The sequence below is a fragment of the Haemaphysalis longicornis genome, unplaced genomic scaffold (genome assembly GCF_048455015.1).
Source record: "Haemaphysalis longicornis isolate Haplotype H1 unplaced genomic scaffold, Haemaphysalis longicornis Haplotype H1 scaffold_1, whole genome shotgun sequence".
In the NCBI taxonomy this organism is placed as follows: Eukaryota; Metazoa; Arthropoda; class Arachnida; order Ixodida; family Ixodidae; genus Haemaphysalis; species Haemaphysalis longicornis.
The window spans coordinates 376,431,565-376,448,318 of record NW_027526203.1 but is presented as its reverse complement, the minus strand read 5'-3'; the positions used below and the strand labels follow the sequence as shown (position 1 = coordinate 376,448,318).

Sequence of the window (16,754 nt, the reverse complement as noted above, 5' to 3'; positions counted from 1 at the left end):
TGCGTAGTTCAGGAGTATTTCGCACCGCGTTCTTAGTTTTTGCGGAACTTTCAACTGTTTTAGCCAATGCTGCGAATGCCATTCAAGGCGCAAACGTCGCTTGTTCAGCACTGCGCGGTGGTGGGTTATTGCAACAACCAGAGAAAGCGAGAAACAGTCGCTGACAGCACGCATGTGCACGACACTGCCTGGATAGGGTGGCTAGAATGGTAGCCTGGAGAAAATGCATTGTGGTTGCGCTGTGTTTTTGCTGCATGGCTTCCCAACGCACACCGAGTTGAGATATCAGTGGATGCCGTTGATAAATCGCAACGACTTTGTACCAACGGCCAACTCCAGGGTTTGTTGGGTGCACTTGGACGGCAAGCAGACGGAGCAAAATCCATTTATCACACGCACAGCTGCGACAGGGAACGGAACTCCCTGAACTTTATCCTTTACAATACAGCATTGATTGATTGGTTGATTAATTGATTCATTATGGTGTTTAACGCCCCGACGCTTCATAGGTGATGAGGCGCGCCGTAGTGGAGGGCTCCGGGTTAATGTAATTTGACCGCCGGGGGATCTTTCGCGAGCGCCGATACAATACATTACAATAACTTCTGTTTCCTTGTAGTCAATTTAAAATACCATATATTGTTTGGTCTTTACAGCCGATCGGCATTAAACAATCCACTTTTCATCTAATCTAACCTTTAAAATCACGGCGTTTGTTTTGTTTACTTTTTTTCAGGCCAACGCATTACATTGCCAAACGATATGAAAGAATAACTTTCTCCATCACACACTGCTGGTCGCTAGCAGGATAAGCAGGCAGCCCAATGTGGAAACGCAGCTCGAGATGCGCGTGAACGCTGCATTTGGAAAATAGCTCAACATGTTCACAACACGGTCAAAGGAAAAGCTTCTAATCCTTTTGCGTTGTCACGGAATCTAAAGTATTACAATTACAAAACAGTTACTGCTGGTTGCGCAAAGCATTTGTGGTGCAAGCAGCGGTTTCACAAAGGTGAGCTCCGAGCGACAGGCCACATGCGCTGCGCAGAGTTAGGTCAATCATGATCATGATCAACGAATATTAACTCGCCCGAACGTCGACCCTTGTGCTCAACCTTCGAATAGTAATTTGACTGGTTGTGCGGTCGTGTTATTTTTCCGCCCAGGTAATTTCGTTTCGTCAGTAACCGTCATAAGTCTAGTTTAGAAAGATTATATTGCATTGCAATGTCAACAGCGTAGCAATCGCCTCGTCGAAGGTCCATCGCGAGCACGGATCACTGCGGCCAACATATGCCGTGCGCGCTCCGCATTCTACGTCCGCGCTTCCATAAACATGACTGATCGGTGAACATAACAAGCACGGTGCCATTAAAAACACGTATTTACTCCCCGATATCGATTTCTATGTCAGTCGGTGCCATACCGGTACGTTTGCATCACTGAACTGCGGAGCACCACTGGCGCCACCACCACACTGCTACTGCTACTCGAAACAGCCGGGGTCGGCATTTTCCGTTCTGGCAGCAAATTAGGACCTAAAATCCGTCCGCAGATAATGAAAACAAAACAGAACATACACACACAAGCACTGCAACCACTAACTTAACGCCAAACCACTACGGTGCTTTCCGTAATGCACGGAAAGACAGCCCAGCGCGGAGGTTTCGGCGGTCGCTTCATAGACGGCGCTAGCGTCGGGTCAGAAAAAGCAAATGGCGGCGCCCACCTCTAGCAAGGAACATGGTGTATGTGTATATACACAATACAATGGCTGTCTACTGAGCTGTGTGTAAAGCATAATCTTGTAATAGTAAAGCAGAAAATGTAAGCGTGACAGGGGAGCAGGGATTTAAACCCCCCAGGAGGATCCCCACTATCAAAAAAAAAAGCGTCAACCACGAGCCGCCCAGGGATTTATACACACCAACCCAATAACCCCCCAAAAGTTTCGACCCCCCCCCCCCCCCCCCTCCAGATCGAAATTCTGGGGCCCAATTCTCCAAAGCGGCGCCGTCGTTTCGCGTGTGGCGTCATTTTGACGTAAAATTGGAGCAAGACCCCGGCCTTCCAATGTGTCGGGGAGAACGGAGGAGAGGAACTAGCCAATCAAAGAGCAAGCTACGTTCCCTAGCGTTGTCTCTTTTGAGACTTCTAGGGAACGTTGCCCGTTGAGGTTCGAAACGGAGCCGCAACTCGCCAGAAGAGTGCGCGCCGCGACCTTGGAAAGGCGAAATTTGCGCGCAAACTCCTCCTGCTCAGGGCGAACGCTTCGCGCGGCGTGTGTTGTCGCCTTGGCCATCGCATTTGTCGTCTCGGAGCTTGCGGAGATTGCTGTGCCGCTAACGAAGAGGCGAATGCACCGCCATGTCGAGATACACCATTTTAGTCGCGGTTTACGGCTGCGTTCTATTTACAGCGTACTGTCCGTACTGGTGCAGCCGCGTACTGGCGCACTGGTGCAGCCCAAGTGCGCCTGGCGGAAAAATGTGCGGCATATATTTGTTCCGTGCGCCCGCGTTATTATTGGGGCGTCGGGGTTGACAGACGGGTACGTACATCGACGACAGCGTGAAAATGTTCGCTGAAATCGCGCTGAGGTACGTCGCCGAAGTATATTTGGCGCAAACCAGCTTTTCGAGTTTTACAAAACACAGAGGTAAAAACAGGCACGTAATCAATTACGGCTTTTTGTTTTTCAAACCACATAAAACGGCATAATAAGTAGGTCGCGGGCTATGAGCGACTGCTCCGCGGTACTTTTCCGTATGACGGAATGCGTGACATTTTGCACCCGGCCAATCGCGTGCATCCCCAAGGTCGCCGTTTTTAAACGCCGGGCAAGTGGCGCGCGCCGTTTCCCTAGAGAATCGGACCCCTGGATAAACCATTGCAGGGGAGCAATGCTAAAGTGTTAACAAACCATGGGCTAGTTTTAGAATCGAGAGGTTGAAGGCCGCTTGAAATATAGGTGACGGAAACTACAGCTGGGGAGTTTAAAACGTAACCGTGGCAAAGCCGGGAACAAACCGCGCATAGAGAGAGAACAAGCTTTATTTCGTCCCAAGTTCTAGGTGTGAGGGGTGGTCATCAGTTCATTGAGTCTGTCTAGTGTTGTTAGCTGTGCGGATCCGGTACACATGTTCACAAAGTGCTTCCTGGGCGGCATCGATTTTCACTGTCGGTAAGGTCTTAAAGGGGCCCTAAATAGGCTGCCGAATGTTACGATTTTGCGTGCGCAGTCACTGGAGTACTATCCAAGGAACGTCATCCCGCAAAAATTGTTTAAATGCGTTAAGTATTAGCCGAGTTATCGCTCATTAAAAGGGCCCACCCATAAGGCCTGGGGCTCTCCTCCTCTAGTAGCTCCTCCGAAGCACTGTGGAAGCCACGACGTCATCGACCCGGCGCAAGACCACCGAGAGAAACAGGGCAATCCATCACCCTCCTTGATGTACGTGCATTCATTGACTGCGCTAAGCCCTGCACGCGCTTTTTTTAGCACTCGACGCGCATGCTCCGCCCACCAGATTCCGGTTGCACGGTGAGCGCCTGTGGTTCGCGTTCGCGGCGCCGCTTTGGGCAATGTCTCGTGCGTCATAGAGGCGCGTCAGAGCTAGAAAGAACTGCGTCAGAGCGCGGCAGTGTGGCGGCAAGGTATGGTTGGTGAGCCAGGAGAGAAAGTGAAATCCTTTTTTCGTGTTTGTGCGGCCCCTGCTTTACGCAGAGGTTGTGGGCATACTGGGCCTAGCTACGGGATAGCAAACGACCCCGGCTAGCTTCGTTAGAGACGTTGAGCGCCAAAGTGGGCTCGTTGGTCCCTTGCGGGCTAAGTGGGGTTCAGGGTGTTCCCCCTACGCCCGGAAATGACCCATCCAAAATGCCCCAGAGAGGTACGCAGCGTCCACAAGGGAGACGCCGCGACGGGTTCGACTCACCGACACAGGCGACGACAGGCCCCAGAGGGCCAGGACGAACCAGGGGGTTTATTGGCCGAGTGGTACAGTGCATAATAACGCCAAGGCCGGGTTAAGAACTACACTGTGCCGACGCGCGTCCTACGGCGTCGCCCAAACAGGCGACCATGGCCGAGGTTGCACGCGGGCCGCTCGCAAGGTGACCAGAGGCCTACCTTGCGTGTCCGATCAGGGCCAAAACAGCGCCCGAGCCCGACCGGCCGGCGCGGCGGGGAGGAGACGAGCCAGCCTGGGACAAGGAGCGCCCCGGTATCCGACTCCCATCTCTTCCATTCCCCCATCTCCCCTATCCATGGGACAGAGCCGGAGCAAGAGCCAAGAGCAAGAGAGCGCGAAGCGCGCGCGGGAGAGGAGGCAGGTTCCCGGGCGAGGAGGAGCGACAGCGGCGGCAGGACAGTCGGTGCCCGCCGGCGCGTCGGCCCTCGAGGTGACGTCACGTGCGCGGGAAAGCGCGCTCGTTCGAACATCGCGCTCGCGGGAGGAGGAAAGGGGATCAAGCGGATCCCCACAAGGTGTAATATTTAGTATACGTTGTCGTGAAGGGGTACTCTAGCGATTGCGTGATTGAAATGGCGACCTTCGGAAGCCTATTTAGGGCCCCTTTAAGACGGCCACACCTCTCGGGATGTTACCGAGGCGAGGGTGGCGGAAAGGATAGGGTGGTGGTGAATTCTTGATAAGAATGAGGGATGGGTGGTTGGGAGGGTACAGGAGTAATGACAGGGCGCCGGTGAATGCGCTGAAGAATGTGGTATGAGGGGAGTGAAGATGTTGGAGCCTGGCGAATGAGGCACGAAGCCTCACGACCAAGAAGGCTGAGAGGTGCGCACGTTCGGGGCGCGGCACGCGTGCCTGTTGGAGGCATGGAGGAAAGAACCTTGTTATTTCCTCCATGGTTGAAGGGGTTGTTGCTGGCGCCATTGAAGTTGTGGGAAACCCGTAGTCCCGGCGTTTTCCCCATTCCTCGCCGCCCGCCGCCGGGGCGAGAAGTGGGGGTACCCTCTCTTTTCCGGTGGCCGCGCCCTCTCCCCGCCGCGGCGCAGGCGTGTTGCGGCGGGCCCCCTCACGGGACCGGTTTGTCGGGGGGGCCCCGAGGGCCAGTCTGGGTGCGCGGGAGGAAGGAAGGTTCTCTGGGTTCGAGCGGTCGGCCACCACAGACGTGAGTACCGGAGTTCCGGCTTTGCCTTCTTTTACAAAACTGCCCCATTGCGCCTTTCTCCTGATCTTCGCCGGACGGCTGGATCAGGACGAGCGAAGAGTCGAACCACGTTATGGGAGCGCCAATAAACGCAAGTTTGGCTGTTTCGTTGTGTCTGCGTTCCTTGCTGTTCTCTGCCTCTACGCCGGTCGGCGTCCGTGGCGGAGTTCAGTGGAGCTGGCCTTGCGGCCGCCTCGAGGGCGAGATAGGTCGCCGTAAGAACCCTGGTCTCCACATTTTTTGGCGCCCCACGTTGGGCGCCATGGCTAACGTGGGTTCTTAAAGGAGCACTGACACCAATTTTCGGCGTTAATATTATTGCACAGTTCGCTTCCTTCACTCAACAGAATACCCTGGCTGAAATATGAGCGGCCTGCGACGCGAAGAACATAGTTCAATTGGATCGCATTTATCGCGCCGACGGAGCAGCGCGCGGAGCGGCACTCAGCAAATGGACATCAGCGTGACATCACTCCAGGAGAGGAAAAAGAAGTGACGCGACAGCGCTCGTCAAAAACTCGTGACGTCACTTCACGCGCGCGGCCCCACGAGCGGCGAGCGGGCGGAACGCCCTCTCAAGCGGGCGCTGGTGACGTCCGCACAAAGCGGTGAGGTCAAACCGGGAGGCTGTCATATGCGCCGTTCGGGATGAAAGCGCGGGAATTTGAAACAAACAATTTTCAGGCCGTTCAGTGTAATTAACTATCGCGCGCTGAAGTATTTGAAGTGCTGTTTCAGGTTCGCCAGACCATTAAGCATCGATAAAAGCAATAAAAGTGTAACATAAAATTTTCGTGTCAGTGCTCCTTTAAAGGAGCCATGAAGACAAAATACAAGTTTGGCTTATTAGAAAGATTGCTTAGTCCCGATAACAATGACACCAATACCATCGCAATCTCCGAACAAATAACGGAAATATTAAAGAAAACGTGTGAAGCAGTCGCGACCCCCTAGCCAATTTCCCGCAACTCTTCTATGACGTCACGGAACCTTGTTTGTGCGATTGGCGGCCGCCTAACTGACCTGTCGCGACGAGACATGACTGGACGTCTGTAATGGGGCCTCTAGTTACATTTGACCGCATCACTTGAATGCTGACGTGCAGTTACCGCACTGAAAATTATGTTTTATTGTTGGCCCGTATGACGTCATTCTTGCTCATAACACGTCACTGTGGCGCAAAATTTGAAAGTTTTTAAATACTTCTTGCTTTTTTTCGTTAAAAAACATCTTTTGTGGCTGTAATGGAGCTGAGTGAGATACTGAATCCTAGTTCTTTCAAATTAAACGAAGTTGTATTTTCTCTTCATGGCACCTTTAAGGGCGACCTAGCCAGTACTCCGGCGGAGGCCACCACGCTAGCTCCCGGCGTGTCAACCGCGCGGGCTCCCGAGCCTACGGCAGCCCAGCGAGTTTCGCCGATACGAGAACACAGTAGACAGTAGTGCCGAAGCACAGCCGTTTATTTGGGGATTCCCAAAGCATGCGAGCACAAGGCTCGACGGCGTTCACGAATTGCGCCGTCCGGGTCGTGACCGCGGACGGGAGGCAGGCACTTACGGCGCGCGACAAACAGTTCCCACCTGAGATACAGGGTATCCGCCAGCGCCGCGCTGTTCCGCCGATCTTGCCCTGACCGGCCCTCCGGCGAGTCTCCGTCTTCCGCGCTACTACTACTACTACTACTACTACTACTACTACTACTACTACTACTACTACTACTACTACTAAGTGATTCAGTTGGAAAAAGGAAGGGAAGTGCTCTGGGGATAATATTGAGCCCATCTGGGGACTCATCTGCATACAACCCAGTGCGGGGGGAGGAGGAAGAGGGGGATGAAATATTAGAGAGGAGAAAGGGTGGTAAAAAGAGAGAGGGAAGGTAGGAAAAGGAGAGAGTGGGTCCTCTATGCAAAACTAAGCGAAGCAGCAGCAGCAACGGCGCGGACAGCAGTCTTGGCGGTGGTGCTTGGCGAGCGACGTCCTGCTGGCGGGTCGCTTCGGCAAAGGAAACGTTGGGCAAAGGTGTACTGGCGTCATTTCCGTGACGGATATGACGTCAGTGAAATCTTGGGGTATCGCGGTATAAAACACTTTCGTGTGAAAATATAAAACCTGAAAACAAACAATCCTAAAGCGTGAACCTCATGGAGCGTTTTCTGCTCGCGAAAACGCGCCGCACACGCCACAGGCGCTGACGCTGTAACCACCCGCACGCTGCGCGCACCGCGGCCGGCGGTGGCTTCGGCCGCGAAGTGGTGTCGGGAGCTCGGGCGACCGCTTCTAAGCGCTCTCTAAAATGCCACTCTAGGCACGCACGAAGTTGCTTGTTCGGTAAAGGAGCTTATAATGTGGGTGAAAACGGTACTATAAAACATCATCCGCGCCGCTAGTGAAAGCGCCCATTCAATACAGGGTGTTGCGACGATAATTGGAACACTTTAAAAATTTTTCCTGAGCGATCCGCCGCTCTGTTCGCGCTCAAACTTCACACAAAGGTCGCATTTTGTGGTCTATTTTGTTTGACACCGGGAACAACGACGGTACTTACCTGTTTATTCTGAAAATAAATAAAAACGATTTTCGCCTATGGGAAAATGACCGCTGATTTGGACGTGCGAGCCAGCGCAAGTTGATGTTGGAACGACGGAACCACCTGCAGAGTGAAACGCATGTTTGGGATTCACGTACGGAGCCAAATGGTGCAGCAGACGATCAGAAAATGCACCTAGAAATGAGCTAACAGACTGTCAGAAAACCCGGTTTTCGGGCTCGTACGTCCAAATCGCCGCCATTTTCCCATAGGCGAAAATCGTTTTTATTTATTTTCAGAATAAACAGGTAAGTACCGTTGTTGCTCCCGGTGTCAAACAAAATAGACCACAAAATGCGATCTTTGTGTGAAGTTTGAGCGTGAACAGAGCGGCGGATCGCTCAGGAAAATTTTTTAAAGTGTTCCAGTTATCGTCGCAACACACTGTATCTGCTGTGGTAAGCCTAAACATCCTCGGCGGAGCCAGCCGGCTGCCTCAGCGCTTCGAAACTGCCGCCATGAGGCGCGCGCCTCCCCATTGGCGCAAGTCGTCAGGCTCCTCCCACTGCCGCCCGTCATTTTCTGAGCAAGGCAGAAGCTGCCGCTCGCGCGGAATCGTCGACGTGGGCGTCAAAAAATCGTACGCGCAACGCGCACGCGAATCGCGTGCTAAAACACGCCATGCGGTTCACGCTTAAGTATAACATACTCTTTAGTACTAAAGGTTGCTTCCCCGCAAGAAGACCCTGTGTGCAGGGGTGCATCCTTTACAGGGCGCTTGCTTCGTTGTACTGGCGTCACTTCCGTGACGGATATGACGTCAGCGAAATCTTCGTGTATCCGGAAATAAAACACTTTCGTGCTAAAAAGGTGACAAATGAGCTAACAAAAAAGTAACCCATGTATGGCGGACGACGGGTAAGGGGCTCCCTAGAAAGTTTTCGGAACGGTTTTAATGAGCTGGGAGCAAAAAAATAACTTGTCGTGAATTTTCGTGTTATAGCCGAGGGGCAAATCGATTAGCGATATTCTTGAACAACTCGTATCTTCTCCTACAGACGGCACTGGAGGGGCCACATATGAGCTAGCAGATTTGAGCTACCTCAACCGCAGAAAGGCTGAGCTACTTCAGCCTTTCTGGCAGTCCTCAGAAAGCCGCAGAACCAGTTGAAGTCCCTGTACAGTTAGTCCACCTACGCAGATAAAAAAAATAAAGGAACTAAAATCGACCAGGTTGTGCAGGTTAGGGTCGTGCTACTGGCGTCAAAGAAAGTTAGCTCGTTAAAAATTGCGCGTTAGCAGCAATCGACCGTGCTACGAGCGTGCTCCCAGGCGTGCATTTCGGCGGTGGAAAAAAAAAAAGAAAGAAAAAAGCCGGAGCACTTGCATGACAGACCTCCGAACCGCGGCTCCCAAGTCTCTATATTTTTAGCATCGCTTATTCAGGTACAGCGGACAAATCTAGTAGCGAGCCGTGCAGGCCACTTTCAGTGACATGAACCCTGTGTAGGTTTTTAATGCAGGTAACCTTCAAGCGTAAATGCAAGAAAATCAAGTACTTTGTGGCGGACTGCAGATGAATGGATTTAGGCGAGACTGATGTTAGGGGATAGCTTTTCGGGTGTTAAAGGGGTCCTGAAATGCCTTCCGCCGATGCATGGATGTACATGTAACCAAATAAAGCAATGTATTAGCAATCTCCTCCTGCAAGAATTTTGTTAAAGCGATGAGTATTAGCTGAGAAATCGTAAATCAAAAACCGCGAATTATCGTCGCGCCGTATTTCCTCCTCCTTTCAACTGTTTGTTCGCTGTTGGCCTCCCCTCCCATGATGCTCCGCTCCTCAGCGGTGACGTACTTCCGCTATTGCGCTCCCACAGACTGCCGTCTGCTACGGGCCAGCTCTTTCGGCTTTTTCATCTCTGTAGACACCATGGACACAGGCTGGAAAAGCGAACGAATGACCTGGCCGCATGTGTGCGGCCTGGCCTTGCCCTTTCGCGGTGCACGTAGCTGCAGTTGGTATCGGCGGCGAACTCGCAGCCGCGTGGGGAGAATCGTGCGCTCGTTCCATTTGGTGCACCGCGCACTGTTTATCCAAAAAGCGCGGTCTCAGATGTGGCCCCGCTGGTGCCGGGTGTTATTTTGCGGTGGTTGTAATTCCTACTACCGGCGGCATGTGAAAAAAGACATTTTCAACCGACACAGAACCCGTGCACAAAACGCACCGGATCGGATCGCTTTATCAGCGGCGATGAACGTGAAGGCGAAGAGCAAACCAACGCTGCACTCGATCAGCGAGAACCCGTGTTCTGACAAGCTGCACCCATGTGTTGCATTCAACACTGACGGGAAAGCGTTTGTTTGCACTTGTTTGGATAGTCGTAAAATGTCCAAACACTCCGGCACTCCGCTAGCAGATCAGCCGGCGAGACATTTCGGAAAACATTTGACAGATGGCGCCGTATGCATTAGTGTGTCGCTACGCAAAACTGATGAGACTCTCTACTAAAACTCCCATCGCGGTGTCACGTAGCGGGACGCAAAAATTTAGCGTTTAGCGTATGCAAAGGCCACAAACGCTGTACTAAAACTCTATTAGCAGCAAAATAGCGTGCGTATGTGAAACCGCTTGCGTTTACAAAGCTGCACGCCGAGCGCGTACGTTTCAAACCTAGTGACATCGTTTAAATACACTGGCAAGCACAGTGTAACGTAGTCAGATATCAACCGTATGCTCAGGCGACAAGCAAGAGCTTGTTTTATGTGAGGCGGAGATTGCGCATAAAGGCCCGTTCGCACTTGCGACGAAAGCGAGTGAGAGCGGCAGGAATTCCGTCGCTTTGTCGCGCGACGATCGTTTTTGTCGAATGGTCGGGACAAATTTTGGTTGCGCGACAGAATTCCCGTCGCTTTCGCTCGCTTTCGTCGCAAGCGGGAATGGAAAGTTCTGCCGCTGCCGTCTGCTACGCAGCTCGGAGGTAACCGCGCGATCTGCTCGGGCCGGATGAACGCGCACACTCCCGCACGGCAGCGCCCCAAGCGGCAGACGGCCGCGTACATCGCTCCCGGCGCCCGCCTGGAGGCCGCCCTCGGCACACTAGCCAGTATATTTCAGGCACTATAATGGAGGAAAGATTTTTTGCTTCCGATGAACCTAGTTCTTCGCCCCTGTGTTTTTAAATACGTGAAGTGGTTAGCACGTCGTCCTCACGCAGCTCTGTATCGTCGTAGCATCGCTGATTGTCCGAACGAAGCTTGCAGCTAAGCCAATGCAGCGACCGAAGCTGTGTGTGTGTGTGTGCATCGCCTCCTGTGTGTTGTGGACGCGTTCGTTTCGCGATGAAATGCGACATTGTACTTCTGCGGGTGGATAGTGCTTCCCATGGTCTGGATTATCTTTCTCGAACGACGTACCACTCAACCTCGCATGGGGTATGTGCAGTGTACCTGGCTAAAAGCCTTCTCGCTTGCGCGCCAGAGTTGTGACTTGCTGCTCGTCCCCGCAAACCGGGTGTGAGGTGAGTGCCGAATTTACGACGGGTAGGAGGAGGCAACTCATCCTCTGTCAATCGCGGTTCAGACTTGCAACGCATGTTGTGACGTTGCGTTCGTTCGAAACGCATCTCTGGATTGTTTTGAAATTGAATAAAATGTACGCGTCAAACCCGGGCATTCGGCTCAGGGCGTTCTCTGCGATTGCACCAAAGAAGTGCCACGGGACTTTCTTTATGGTACGTACTCACGTAAGATAAAATCCACGTCGTGTTATGGCCGTGTTGCATTCAACACAAACGGTTAAGCGTTTGTTTACACTTGTTTCGTTTGTCGTAAAATGTCAAAGCACTCCGGCACTCCGCTGGCAGATCAGCCGGCGAGCCGACGCTGAGCAGACGACTAATCTCTTTGCCGGAAGTGCGTGAAAAAGCCGCCCAATAGCAGGATGTCTAGCTCATGACGAACATCTGGGAATCGATGATGTAGACATGTGAAGATGGCGGCGTCCAAAAACACGAAGGAAAGAGTGAGAAAAAAGCGACAAACTTTGCAACAAAAGTGTGAGCTTTCCGCTGCGCGTAAAAGAGTAATACTTGGCACAGGTGACGTTGGCGACCCAATCTAGCGATTGCGCTAGTTCATTTAGTGTGCTCAAAATGCCTTTCAGGGCCCCTTTAAAGAGCGGATGAAATAAATAAGATGTTTAGGAGATAACTTGTCTTGTGTTAAAGGGTGCACTAAATTTTCTTTCGTGAATAGCTTCGTGACATTTAAGTTCAAAGTATTATTGCAAAATTGTAGCAAACATTCTCATGAATAAACATGACATTTTCTTGACATCTTACTGATTTCGCGCCTTTACCACATTTGCGTGGAAAGCTATTCCCGGTCGAAATCCGGTGAAGTGCCTTTCTTTTTCTTATTTAACGGGGGTAGAACATTTGATATAATAATGTGCACATAATTGTAGAGGCTCCTGGAAATGGTTTAGCAACCCCGTTTTTTAGGAAACTCCACGCGACTATATTAACTATATCAACAAGTAACGTTCACATCTTTCACATTTCACATCTATACATGCGGAGGTAGTTGATAAAGCTACTTTGACAAATTTCTCTGGGCAGTGGAATGAATGTGACACGGAAATGTCAAATGCACCGATGGACAGAGGGCGAAGAGGGAGGCTGTTTGATCCGCATACTCCTTATGGCGAAGTAACGACATCGTCCCAGCTGAGGCCCGCTGGGACGATGGTTAACCCCGCACTGTTGCTTGTGTTCTACGATACCAAACGGAAACAATGAAACGCGCACACATTGTTGCAGCAAGTAGCAAACGATGCGGGCCCGTGCTTGTCGTCTGCGCAATGTAAATCACGTCGCTCACGCTCGCTGTTTGCAGAGTGAAGCGAGTGCGCCACTCACTCATGTCTGGACGTGCTTTTCATTTCAATCGGCACACGGCGCACCGCAGAGCTTCTCGACGTAGCTGTATACAGCTTCCGAGGGGAGCCATTTATCTCCGGCAGGCTGGGGAAGCCGGAGAGGATGTAAGCACGCGCAACGGAATTCGGTGCAGAGAGGAACGGTGGAGGCAGAGAGCACTACTGAATGTCGGGCACGCGATAGACGTGCGTGTGGTGTGTGTGCTACGATAAGGGTGCTGAGCCTCACTTGCGAATGGTTTTGTCGACGCTCGGGTATTATCTTTAGAGCGGCCATGCAGACAAAATGCAGGTTTGTTTTATTAGAAATATTTGGTGTTTTATAGTGCCCCCAGCGCTTGTCCGGCACCAAACGATGCTATTCGCTGAGAAAATAACCCATTTACGTTAAAATTTTGATTGTCTCGCTAAATCGTGTGTTTCGTGACGTCTGCATTGACGTAACCTGCACTGTTAGCCGGGCTCTGCAGCGGACTGCGGAGCCTTGTTTACCGTCAGTCTCCTAGATGGCGCCACCATACTGACCGCTGTCTGCCTTAGCCTTGTTATTGACCGTATTTGCACCGGGCTTGTTACGGTAGAGGGAAATCGTTTCGTGAAACATGGGGTGCTCGACAAACAGGGTCACGTGCGATAATGTCGCTTACGCCAATCGGGCAGTGTCGTGTGAGACAACACCAAAGCGTTGTGCAGCTACAACAAGCATAGTGAGCGCAGTACCAACAGGTACCAACGCACTGGTACTTTATATTTACGTGTACTTTCGTAACTTCCATTGTTTACCCCACCATTCTTACTGCTATAAAATGAATATGCATTACGTTTAAGCGAAAATAGCTTGTTCTGAAAGCTTGTAAGCTCTGCCTGACTTGCGTTTGCTTTTGCCGGCCTCAACCAATCGCACAGCTGTGCGTACGGCGTCTAATGTTTTAGTGCGGGAAATGAGCCAGTGAGTCGCATGGCCATTCCGTTTTTCCCTAAGTATGTAGCTTATCTGAGCGGAGTTTACGTTAAAAGTTATGTCAGTATGATTCGAACGAGGCAATCTTTCGAATGAAGCAGACTTGTGTTTTGTCTGCATGGCCCCTTTTTAGCGTGGTTCCGTGCTGTCGCATTCACTCTTGCATCCGTCTTGCGTCATCAATGCGGCATGCTTTGCAAGGAGGTTTATTTCAACCCGCCACGATGCGTTTGAAAGGAAATCTGCGACATTTTCACAAATACCGTTCTTGTCGGGAACTTTTAGAGCCAGCCGGTCATTCAAAAAGTACAACTTCCACGTGAGTGATTACACAAGCTTCTGAAATTAAGTAATTTTCGCTTCATGCTCTCACCGCAGAAATGCCCGTTGTGGTGGTGGGAGATCTCAACGCGAACGCCTCACGGCGGTGTTACTACCTGTCCGGTGTCCTCAGTGGTCGAGTGGTTTGGGTTGGTGTGTTACACAGATAGTAAGATGCTTACGACGCCGGAGGGAAACGAACCCCACGTTTGTCCGCTATAGTATAAAACTCTAGTCATTCCAAGTTTCATTCAGCTAATTAGCTAGGAAGTACGCTCAATCGCAAATTCATTCCAAGTTTCATTCAGCTAATTAGCTAGGAAGTACGCTCAATCGCAAATTACAAACGTTTTGTTTCATGGACTACTTGGACTGCGCCCAGCATCACTGGCCATTTTTCACAGAGCGCTGAGGGGCGCTGAATTTTTTTATTTGTTTTTAGGGCGCATGTTTGTATTTCTAAAAGGCGACGGGTAATAACCGAAACTGCTCCGCTAAAAATTCCGAATTCAGCTTGCTATTATGAATATGCGTCCCCGAAGCTGATCCCCAAGCACACTACCTTCCACGTCATGTTAAGCACCAGCCGCCATTTTCCGAATATGGAAAGGTGTGGAGTAACGATGTATCTGTGGGCAGACTGAACTTTGGAGGTGCAACTCTAACCACGAGCCAGATGCGAATTAAAAAAAAAATGTGGTAGTTTTGGTTGTACTTGCCTCCACTTTGCTAATAGAAACATTAGCCCCAAAACTAAGAAATAAAAAGATAAATTTCTTAATATTTTACAAATAAAAACCGCGGAAGTTCGTTTTTTGTATATGGCAAATAATAACCGCCTGGCCATAACACCTACCTTCAAAACCAGTATTTGTGCAGTATTCATAGATTTTCTTCAAAATATGATGGCGAGTATTTTCTTAAAAATAAGCCACCGTCTTTATTATAAATAACACGCATATCTTCGGGGATACATATTTCTGGACGCGAGTGAGATTCTGTATTTTGGTATGCATTTGCGTTTTCGAAGTCTGTTTCGAGCCAGTTATGAGAGTCGCAGCAATTTTATACGGCCAGTCAGACAGGAAAGTGCGGAATTACAGCTTAGTTAAAAATTGTAAGTTGACTTCGTATGGATGTGGACGGACATGTGCATATTAAGAAATGAGTGGCACGTAATAACCAGTGCTATACCTTAGCAGGAGGCGGGAGTAGGGCTCCAATTCATTGACGTTCCTGCTCATAGCACGCGTCAGGCCGTCAGATGCGTAATATGAGAGCTGGAACACAAGTCGTCAACACCACAATCAGGCAACTTTACTGTCTGATTCTGGGTATACAACAGGTGTTTGGAACGATTACCAAAGGCTAGTGTCTGGAATAGGAGGGCCCGATCAGATTCTGTACTTTTAGTTCCTCTGAAGACACGGTGTATGGAAATCTGAAAACGCACACGCACACGTGTTGGGCGCCATTTGAGGTCAAAATAAAAAGTAATTTAAGTACAAATTTAGAATAGGGGTGCCCTGCCCGTAAACTGGCTGCTGATCGGTTTAAGTACCTCTACACTAAAGAGGATTTGAAATGAACTTGTCAAACTGTTATTTGTGGCCGCGTTGTAGCCAGCGCAACATTTGGGGGGGGGGGGGGGGGGGGAGGGGGGTTACAGGTTATTGATTCCTATGCGGTGTTCACCCGTATACGCTGTCTATCATGCGTACGCACTTATGTAATGCACATACGTACACTCGGTAAAACGCTTGTCTATTACACAACTTTTGTATTTTCAGCCTTTCCCTCTGCCTCGCCCAAGCGGGAAATGTGTTTTTGAAGAGTTTCGGCAGTTTACAAATGTAACTACTTGAAATTGAAATCGCTGTTATAGACCAGCATTTTATCTACTGTACGCATGAACACACGTCATTTTTTTTTTGTGTGTGGAGCGCGTGTTGGTTACTACAAAATTTTGTGATAAACAGGCTCTGAGCATAATTACTGGCATTTTAGGGGCGAAGCCACTTAGGGGCTCGGGCTGTCGGTGTCTAATGTCGTCGTCATAACCACGGCACTAATGTAGTCACGGCACTAAAACACCAGGACACTCGTTTACACCTCGCGCTAGAACGTAAAGCGTACTAAAACAATACCGGGACACTCGTTTACGCATCGCGCTGGTACGCTTCGTAACGCGTTAAAAAAAAAAAAAAAACACCGGGACCCTCGTTTGCACCTAGCGCTAGAACGCTTCGTGCTTCAGAGACGCTAGACTTTTACAGTAAAGCTGTATACCTCTACCCCCCCCCCCCCTCCCCCCAACGGTTTCATTTCCGTTGAAAAAAAAACGCCAAGGCGCCAAGAATATACTTATACACTGCATGCTTGCCCCTCCCCAGGTTTCACGTTAGTTTAGATAGCCCGGGTTTTTTTTTAAACATTGCTTCAGATGGATTTCTTTTTCGGAGTCGTCTGTATGGCTACGATAATTTCTCTTGCACGGCGCGACATCATTCAAATGATATGTTCTTAGGTGTTGGGAAAGTGGTGGCGGTATGTTATCGACAGTGATACTGAATTGTTTATTGATGTGTATCTTTTTTTTTTTTGCAGGCTGCGGGTCATGGCTCATCATTTTCCGGAAAACACGCTACCTGGAGGACGCCATTAGTGGCGTAAATATTTAATAAAAAAAACACAATTCGTCTGGGCTCTCATTGACAAAACCGGGTGTTGCAGAAAATGGAGCAGTGCTTGACAATTACACCTTCTTTGTAACAACTTCCCACTGCTGATACATTGGTCGCTTTGAAGCGGACAGTTGAGCA

General features: G+C 50.4%; 1 protein-coding gene across 1 annotated transcript in view; it reads left to right on the top strand.

Annotated features, from left to right (window-relative positions):
- LOC144155122 (tyrosine-protein phosphatase non-receptor type 1-like) overlaps positions 1 to 16,630 on the top strand; it is an 87,263-nt gene extending 70,633 nt beyond the window's left edge. Inside the window, exon 8 of the mRNA XM_077686377.1 lies at positions 16,540 to 16,630. Coding sequence (XP_077542503.1) covers positions 16,540 to 16,597 — 58 coding nt within the window. The 3' untranslated portion in view covers positions 16,598 to 16,630. The remainder of the gene's footprint in view (positions 1 to 16,539) is intronic.
- The last annotated feature ends 124 nt before the right edge of the window (positions 16,631 to 16,754 follow it).